The sequence below is a fragment of the Pinus tabuliformis genome, chromosome J, assembly GCF_031772625.1.
Source record: "Pinus tabuliformis cultivar Carrire ecotype Pingquan chromosome J, CPIR1, whole genome shotgun sequence".
In the NCBI taxonomy this organism is placed as follows: domain Eukaryota; kingdom Viridiplantae; phylum Streptophyta; class Pinopsida; order Pinales; family Pinaceae; genus Pinus; species Pinus tabuliformis.
The window spans coordinates 610,699,951-610,710,258 of record NC_142295.1 but is presented as its reverse complement, the minus strand read 5'-3'; the positions used below and the strand labels follow the sequence as shown (position 1 = coordinate 610,710,258).

General features: G+C 38.1%; 1 protein-coding gene across 2 annotated transcripts in view; it reads right to left on the bottom strand.

The window, feature by feature from the left end:
- Window positions 1–2,840: 2,840 nt before the first annotated feature.
- The window catches only part of LOC149228441 (WD repeat-containing protein 26 homolog), a 93,331-nt gene continuing 85,863 nt past the window's right edge, over window positions 2,841–10,308 (bottom strand). For both annotated transcript variants that reach the window (XM_089378209.1, XM_089378210.1), the window contains exons 4-5: window positions 3,507–4,136; window positions 2,841–3,344 (exon numbers count right to left, since the gene is read on the bottom strand). In XM_089378209.1, coding sequence (XP_089234335.1) covers window positions 3,123–3,344; window positions 3,507–4,136 — 852 coding nt within the window. In that variant the 3' untranslated portion in view covers window positions 2,841–3,122. The remainder of the gene's footprint in view (window positions 3,345–3,506; window positions 4,137–10,308) is intronic.

The window sequence follows — 10,308 nt, the reverse complement described above, 5'->3', positions numbered from 1 at the left end:
CGAAACATCATTTAGGTGATATATATTGGTGAGCCTCCCAGTTAGCACATGCGTTGTTCTATATCCATTTTGCATATATAACTGGTCACTAAATCATAGATAATGAATCTAGTCTGAAACGTTCGTGTTAGCACCTGCGACGTCCCATCTGAATGTAAATGAATAGATTTACTATTCATACAGAACCCGGGACTACGTGACGTAGCGAGCCTGTGACTGGCATCCTTTCTATCTTTCATAAATATCCTTCCTGTTCTTTTCCTTCCTTCAATGAGGTAGGACCTATTCCCGTTGGAATCAGGAAAGCACTAACCCTTCTCCTTATTCAATGAGGTAAGTCTTACCTGGCCACCTCATTGTTGTATCTTAGTCTAGCTCTTGTCTTATGAGGCCTCTCAGAATGCCTACTAGATTTTGAGGCAACAAGAATGAAAAGGAATGCAAAAGAAACCAACTCTCATTGTTTTACTTGCCCAATTTATTTCAATTCTTAGATTATTTGGGTAGAGATGCCCTGATAATCTGATCAAAAATATAATCTATAATGACAAGTATAGAAACAAACAGTTCAGCTTAATTTACTTAGTATGTCTTCCCTTTCCCATGTTATCATTCCATGGTTCTCTAATTTTGTACAAATACCAAGGGAAGACTCCAACACCCTATTATTCTAGTCTTAACTCACCTAGCATTGTTTGGTAGTGAGTTGGTTAGTCACCCTAGGAGCTATCACTTAAGCTCCCTTTTCTCTCCCTTACCCTATAATTCTAGCCCTAACTCGGCTAGCATTGTATGCCAGTGAGATAGTTGGCTGCCCCAAAGACTATCACTAAAGTCTCTTATCTCTTCCCTAATGTTAGTTGACCTCTTAGTTGAAACTTATGCACTCTGTCTCTTTGACCTAGGCGTGTCAAGGGACTAAAACCTATCTATAACATAACTTCAAGAATAAATTCATACTTTAAGGTTGAAGCATCAATTGTCTAACTAGATGGCACATATATTGATAAATAGCTGATGAAAGTTATACTTATGAGATTATGTAAAAAAATAATAGGTTGCACATAAACACGATCAAATCCATCATAAACTTGTATTTCAAGTGCAAAAACATTTCATCCATCATCTTTTTTTTCCTTCAGGATAAAGCATGGTCATACTTATGTATTTCACACAATCATTACCTTGTAAACATCAATTTCCCCGTGAACAACTATGTTGTCAATGTTAACTGAAATGATCTCTAGTAAGATAAGACAATATTTTGTCAATGTTATCTGCATTAATCTCTAGTAAGATAAGACAAAAACCTCTGTTGAGTAATTGAGCCACTCCTTGGATGAAGATATAAAGGAATCAACCAAACTATAAGATCTCTATTACATATCTCGTAAGATTCGGCTAGGTGAACCAAGTAAGGTTTTAGTTTGTTTATGATGAACAAATTTTTGCAAATAATTATGTGACATTCTATTTGCTAAGGACACCTACACTTATGGCATATCAGAGTGAAAACAACACGTTGTTCACTGCTAAAATAAGGCAACAAAAACACTATATTGAAATGCTAGGTAATATCAAGTTTTTACCAGCATCGACAACTTTATGATATCTATGAACAAATAATTTTACACAATGATGCTAAGCTGAAGCCGAAAGTGACAATTTTTTTGTTCCAAGGTAATATTCTTTATGGAGTACTAATAACAAATGCACTAAACCATGATAGTATGAATTCACACAACTTTTGGCATGCATCCATGCTGTTAAACTAGCATTGCTAGCTAATTTAAAACGTCTCAATAAGCATAACAATCCTTCAAGTCAACCCAAATTTAGGAAAATTCCAGAACAGGCACTTTTGCTTTAAGCCTAAATAGATAACTTCAACTATTAGTCCTTTTTGTGTTTGCAAGATGTGTAAGTCATACCTGGACCTGAAACATCTCTCTTTGTAATATCCGTGTAAAAAATGACTAACCAGTTGCAGTATAGAAACGTCTGTGACCTAATAGTTCTCTGAGAAAGCTTATGCTATGGATGGGAACCTGAAATATTAGCTTCCACAGTATGCTTCATGAATCATGCAGAAACATTCTTGAATCCAGTGCATATTTGTTTCAACTACCCACCATATGTCTAAGATAGATGTCCATGATGCTGGCAATTTCAAGTCATAACAGCATTAGGGATCAACTCACAAACAGCCACTGATAACTATAACTCTTTCCATGTAACAACAGCACAACAGGGAACTTGTGTTAACTATTCTCACATGCAGGTCCAACTGGGAAGGACTTGATATGGAAAAACATGAAATATAAACAATTGAGATATCCCCAAACAGTAACCGCTAGGTCTAAAAACCAACTCAGGGAACCGTTGTACATGCCAACTTCGAGGGCAATAATAATTGACAGTTGCCTTAAAAAATACAATTGAGGGGCCTTTGTACGTGCATTTAATGGGAGCAACAATTGATATAAGTCTACAACAAAATCTTGGCTGTACAAATACATGTTTGGATGTTTTCCAGAATAAGATCACCAAAGACGTACCATTCATAAGAAAAATCCAGTTGCTTCCGAGCAGAGGATCAAAGGTTCAACTAGAATATGGTAGAGGTATGAACACTCATACTTCATGCCTGAACTTTATAAGTGGATTGATAGAGAAACTGTTTTAGGTTTGAAGGGCATGGCATCAAGTACAAAATTTGTTATGATTGAGCGCAGAGATTGCTAACATTAATGTTTTGCCTGTCTTGATATAGGTGTTGGTTAATTTCGAGAGTCTACTGCAATCATGACTCAATCAAGCAATTGGAGATTAACAGTATGTTGAATCTTAGCAAACAACAACAAAAGAAAAACAATTAATTCCATGCAAAAATATCAACACAGATCAGTCTCATTCACAAATTTTGTGAGATTTGATAATTTGGTATCACAAATAACCAGGATACTGATTAAGCCCCATATGGAACCAGCATAATTTACAAGCTTGGTCTTTGGAATAGAAATAAATGAAGTAAGATTAGAATTTACAAGTGCACAAATGAATAATGAGCGTTATTACAATGCTTACACTGCTGCTCAAAATTGGTCTTTTATCTCTCTTGGCTACGGCCCTCCATTTGCAAGGTGAACAACGCCATTACTAGAACTAGCATTCTTACTCTTGAAAGTGTTTCTGTTTACACCCCATATACGAATAGTATAGTCATCACTAGCAGATGCAAACACATGTGGGTTCACAGGATTCCAGCTCACACAGTTTACTGTACCAGAGTGACCAGGCAAAACAGCTAAAAGTTCTCCATTACCTCGGTGCCAAATGTATACCTGTAAATCAAGAATGCAAGGCTTTTGAAAAAAATCACCAAAAACTTCATCAGCTCACACTAGAATAGAATTTCCCTTGCAAGGAAGCATGGGAAGCAAACTAGTGAGTGATCTACCCTATTAAAAATTCAGATAAAACAATTCATAAAAAAGTTAGCAAACCTGTGAGTCTTCACTACCACTAACAACGAATGCAAGATCAGACCCACCAAAACAGGACCTTATCACATAGCGACCTTGTCTGTGACCTTTGTACTTTAACAATAACTTTGAACGAGCTCCAATATCCCAGAGGTGTATCTCTTGATTTGCAAGGTTTAGGAGGAGAAATCTACTGTCCTTTGATACACATAGGGAAGTTATTCCATTTTCCTCCTCAATTAGCCTTTCAGTTTTTGTATCCAAGTTGTACATCACAATAGCATTGTCCCCACAAATGCTGATTATTTCTTTGCCATCAGATGTGACTGCGAGATCAGATATTTTGGGCATTCCTTGTCCTTTCCATGAATCTAACTCCTTTCCCTCAAGATCCCATATGTAGATGCATTTATCAACTCCGCCAGAGATAAACCGTTTACCATCTGGAAACCAACCACAGGAAGTGAATCCACTGTTGGCTTTATCATAGGTCAGTTTACATTCGCCAGTCTCAACATTCCAAAGCTTAACAACCTCCTCAATACCGCATGTAAGCAGCAGTTTATCATCAGGGCTCCAAGCAACAAATGAAACTGGTTTCTGGTGTGCACTTAATCTATGTTTCATGGAGAAAGAATCCCCTTCAGTTATCTGGATGAATCATAATCAGCTGTCAGTATTCTATTGCAACTAAGGATACTGTCCCATAATTTTAAATATCGTAAATATACATAAAGTAGCAATGAACAAAAGAACAGGAGATAAATATACCAACCAATTGGCAACTACCAATCAATTACAACCTCCCAACTTGGTGATAGCAATTACATGAAAACAATATAAATCGCAAGTACATAATACAAATATCGACATTATACACTGATGCGGGTCTCTCGCAAAATGTAAATGTTTAAAACATACGGACTTCATGTTCCCCTCTTGGAACAATTGAACTCATCATTTGAACTACCACTACATATGACTAAACGACCAGAATGACCCATTACAGTCGTTAACAAAATCAAATCCCAGCAAGAGATGAACCTGAAACTCAGAAAGCAACATCAAATTTCAAGAGGAAGAGATCAGACCTCATCAATTACACCCATCCAGCTTTCATGTCATCCAATGTAGTGTTTCTTAACCCTTCAAAATTGAAACACTACCATGTATACAGACAGTATAATTGCAGAATAACCATAAAAAAAACAATAAGATGAAATCTATAAAGATACCCCTGTATATTGATAATGCAAAGGAGGAAAATGCTGTTGACTTGCCTCTTTAGGTGGAGCAACCTTTCACTGAGCAGAGCTCCAAATACACAACAGAAGACAATCATTCTATAGTCTCCTATCTATTTAAATAGATTTTCAGTGGCAAAAACCCTAACTACTTGTGTTCCTGTCACCAATGGCTGTTAACTATAAAGTGGAATACTTTTATTATCCACTCTCATCCAATGGACCTTATTCAAAGAGGATGGTCACATAAAACAATTAACTAACTCATAGGTAGCCTAGAGTAGGGAGGTTAGGATAGGACCCTAACATGCCCTCCTCCTCCAAAAGCACCATTGTCCTCAAGGCTAAAGATGGGGAAATTGCTGCAGGACCATGGTTGGTTCTATGTGAAATCTTCAAGTGGCAAGTCTTTCAACTGGATCAATACTTCATTGATCATGTGCTTACACAATTGACGTTCTCTAGTATCCAATACTGTGTCCAGCTGAAGCCAAATGGAGCCTTCATCAAGTTCTAATAAGTTGCTTTGCACCTTGAACATCAATTCCACGACCTTCTTTAGACAAGACACGAAATATTGGATGAATCTTGGAGTTAGCTGGGAGAGCCAGTTTGCAGGTGTCCAATGCATTGGATGATCTCATAGGGTCCATACTCCATAGAACTTTGGTGCTACTTTCCAAAATGTTTTGTCGTTGAGTGATGTTTGTTTATAGGGTTGAAGGCAAAGAAACACTTGTCCCTTGCTCCAAATGAGCGTTCAGAGCCATGTTGGCCCACTTATTGCTTTATTCAATTTTGAGCCATGACCAAATTGTCCTTTAGTATGCAGAGAATGGCTTCTTGAGTGTGGGCTCTGTGATCCACAACCTAAACCTTGAAAGCATCTAGTAAATATGAAGTCAATGATAATGACTGTTGGCCACAAACCAATTCATATATTTTTGGTCATTTTCATAACCCCGTGATAAGACGTACTGTACCACCATTCCTCGAGGGGAAGCCAATGTGCCCATTGCTGTGGTTTTTCAAGGGAAAACCATCTCAAATAGCTCTCTAGGCACTTGTTGCCTACTTCAATTTGACGATCTATTTGGGGTGGGAATGCAACCTCATTTTTAGCTAGGTAGCCTTAGTTTACAGTGTACACAACTCTCATAAAATTTGCTGGTGAAGGTAGGGTCCCAATCCAAAACAACAGAAGTGGGCATGCCATGTAACTTAAAATTATGATCAAGGAAGACATAGGTGGCTGAGGGAGTAAATGGATGTGGTAGGGCACAAAATGAGCATTTAGGACAGATGATTATTGACTACCACCATGATCATGGATTTGTCGTGCGCCCTTGAAAGTCCCATTATAAAATCCATACTGATGTCAACCCATATGTATGTTGGAATCAGTAGTAATTGCAAAGCCTCTTGTGTCTTTATTGTAACAAGTTGTTAAAGAATGTAACTACGTTCAGTCTTCATAAATGTATTTAGGTCACAATATAATGTATTTGTCAAAAGAAAGAAAATGACATTTTATTATTATTAAAATTGACTTATTAAAGCATGGGTTTCATGCTTGGGTCAATGATTTTTAGGTCAAAGCCTCCATTATAGGCTTCTAGGGTTTATATAAAGTGTCCTTGTCCATGTCATATTGAAAGAAATCCTTCTTGGAAATTATTTGTCAAGAAAGAAATTTATTTTATATTGAAATAAGCCTTCTAGGCCTCCACCAAGTCAGCCTCAAAACTGGACAAGTCAGCCTAGAACTGGGCAGCAGGATCACTATATAAAGGCAGCAACTCGACCTCATTTGTCACTCACTCACAACAAGTTCGATCTGCAGTTCTTAGGCTTAGAAAAAGTGTGAATTTCAAGGAAGAAGGAGAAGAAAGATAGCGAAGGTGGTCTTTCTCAAGCATAAAAGTCGAAATTTTCTCTCTCTTTCCCACACGTGTGAAGCTATGCAGCCGCTGGAAGGCGGTTGAAATTCTGCAGTAATTGGGAGGCCGAAATTCTGCTACTGGGGGTCGAAATTCTACAACTGGGAAGTCGAATTACTGGATTGTTGTTGGGCTGAAGCTGTTGTATAAGAAGAGACTACCATATCATCTTGAAAGGCTGACTTGGTGGAGGAGGGAGGTATGTTGGTCTAGAGTGTCTTGGTACATCTCAATTTGAATTACTGAAGAAAGAGTCCTTGACTGGGTTTTCCCCTCTATAGGGGTTTTAGTCCTGGTTTTCCGCCCACATTTGGTGTCTCCAATCTTCATATTTTGTTCTTGATAATTGCTTGATGAACTAAGATAAAAGAAGAACATAAGAAAGATACAAAGAATTCACACATATCACAAGTAATTATCAACTAAAGAAGGTGAAGAAGGAAGAAAAAGGTAGGTTAAAGGATCTATTGAGGAAAAAGGAGATCAAGAAAAGGGACATTAAAAAGCGGATCACACAAGAAGACAAGCCTACTAGTTACAAGAACAATAACAAACTCAATGAAGGGAGAAAATAATTTAGAAGGGGCCTCCCACTACAAGGCCTAGAAAAAGAGAATAGATCTCATTCTCGAAAAGAACAAAGTTTTAGATCTTGTTCAAAGAAAAGTCAAGAAGCCTACTAATGAATCAAGTAATGCAGCAAAAGTGAAGTTTAGAGAACTTGAAATCGTGGCTATGAATCTAATAGTGGATGGAGTTAAGGATAACTTAATTCCATACATATCCAACATAAATTCGACTCAAGAAATGTATGAGGCCCTCTCCAAGTTATTCACAATCAAGAACATTGGTCAAATAGCAAACCTCAAGAATGAACTAAGAACTGTTAAGATGACAAATGATGATACTGTGTCATCATACTTTATAAGGATATCTAGAATCAGGGACAAACTCCAAGCAATAGATGAAGTTGTCCCAGAAAAGGAGCTTGTAAACACTGCCCTTCTAGGACTACCTAAATATTGGAGTGCTTTTGCATTAGGACTTAACAGTTGGAAGGATACTCCAACATTTGAACAAATGTGGAATGCATGTAGTCAAGAAGAAGTGGCTAAAAGACAACCCTATTAAATGTTTCAGCCCCCAAGGGGAAGTAACATTTCCTCAGTCCACCCTTCAATCAATAGGTGTTATGTGAACAATGATGGTAACAGAGGGGAGAAGACTTCATGGCCAAGTGCCATGGTCAAAGGGATCAACATGACAGGGACCCACATATTGAGTGTATAGATGTGAGGAGGGAGTAACCGTGGATGCATGAGCTATTAACCTGGCCTTTGTTTTTCCACCCCTCTTTTGCGCCTTTTACTTTTTTCTTCATTTTTCTTTGTATTATTACTCGTAGCTCAATGGGTTAGAGTTTTCTTTGTATGATGTATAACAGTTGTATTACCCCTTAATGATGAGGCAACTCATTGCTCATCAGGGTTGGGACATCCAAGGGTTCCTTTCATGATGAATAAGAGCAATATGGTGCTCAGGAACCAGGTTATGGTCATAATGAGTGAGGTAGAGCTCATGTTAAGCTTTTGCCATCGTGCTAATGTGTATGTCTCAACCATCTTTTACATTTTGATATTCTTTCTTTTATTTTGCGTGTGGCCATTATATGTTGTTTTTTTCTTTGGCTGCATCAACCTCCTAGGGAAAAGTTCCAGGCCCTACCCATGTATGTGGATGTATGTGTGCCAAATCCTAAGAACCAATGGTCAGTTGAACCTGAAGAATGGAGGTGGAATAAGAGCTTGTAATGTATGATGGAAAGTGGTAAGTATGGAATATGGATAGATGGAACACGCTATCTCAATCAAGGCACCCCAAATAGTGCCCCTCCTATACCCATTGGGCCATTAGGGGAGGTCCCACTAGACTAGGATCGAAGATTAACCCCCTATTTAAGGTGAGGGAACAAGATCATGATCAAAACCCTCCTTCCAGGTCACCCCATAATCCATATCAAAAGCCCAAAACAAGCATAAGCACCTGATTGCAAAATGAATAAAGTACATTTGATCGAAGGCCCACCTTCGTCCATTGGCTCTTGTCGAATGAGTGAGAAGGCATACAATTGATGCAGGTGGTGGAGATAAAATGGCATGTCATAAGCTAGTGGTGGTTGGCAGGGGTTGTTGGTTGGCCAGTTGGATGCAAAGTGTGAGAGAAAAATTTTCTCCTATGGGATCACCTACTTTTGGTGGGTAACAAACTTCTTCAAGCCAACTTGTAGTGGGTAAAGATAACGCAAAGAAGGATCCATCCTCCTTAAATTGTCATGATGAAGCACCAACTATTGCATTGTCTTTAACCTTCTTAAAGATAATTTCTTAATCATACCATAGTAACTTGGAGACCCACTTATGTTGATCTGGTGAAGGTAACCATTGTTCAAGAAACTATTTCAAACTATGATGGTCCATATTGCCTTGGAAACATCACTCTATGAGTTATGGACATCGAGTCTCTACTACTTGCATGATGTCCATCCTCTCTTTCTATTATGTGGATTTACCCAAATTTTGATCACACAATTGCTCACTAGTGAATTGCCAATGGGCCCCTTCTTGCATTAATATCGCTCTAAGACATCTACCTGAGGCATCAAATTCCAAGCCCAAAGTCACAGTAAAATCTAGCTTTGCTAATATTGGAGCCATGCAAGCTCCAAAAGCCTATTCAACAACCTCATTCCAAACAGAAGCATTATTTTTTAGTAGTGATGTTATGGAGCAACTATTTCTCCATAATTTTTCACAAACTTCCAGTAGTGGCCTATCCACACAAGCTCTTCAAGGTTTTTGGATGGAGCCAATCTCACATAACTACGACTTTCTTGGGATCCACTCACACTCCTTCCTACCTTACAATGTGAACGAAGTATTGAACTTGAGAAGCCCCAACAGCGCAATTGGAGCATTTTACAAATAGTATGTGGTATTCCCATATTTTGTTGTAGACAAAAATATCATCAAAGAATATCAGCACAAAAATGCATAGGAATGGACAAAAGATCATATTCATGAAAATCTGGAAGTTTGATGGAGCATTGCAAAGACTAAAAGGCATTCACTAAAACCTCCTAATGACCTTCATGTGAACGAAAAGCAACCTTAAGTATTTTGCCTCTTTCGTCCTCATCTAGTGTTAATAAGAAGGAAGGTCAAGTTTAATGAAAAACCTAGCGCCATGAAGTTCATCCAAAAGGTCACCAACAACTAGGATAGAAAATTTGTCTTTGATGGCCAACTTATTGAGAGCTCAGAAATCAAGACACATGCACCAAGTAACTTGCTTCTTTAATATCATGACCACTAGCAATGAGTAAGAGCTAGTACTTGGATATATTGCTGCTACCTCTAACCATTCCTAAACAATCGTTTCAATTTCATTTTTGTGCAAACGGGTGCTAAGGACTCACATTGAGTGGTTGACTGCATGGAATGAAGAGTATACTATGGTCATGCTCCCCACTAGAAGGTGGTAAACCTTGTGGCATTTCAAATACCTATTGATGCTTAGGGAGAATACCTTGTGGCTAAATCTCTTGTGGTGTGGTGTTGACTACTTGTATGGCATTGAACT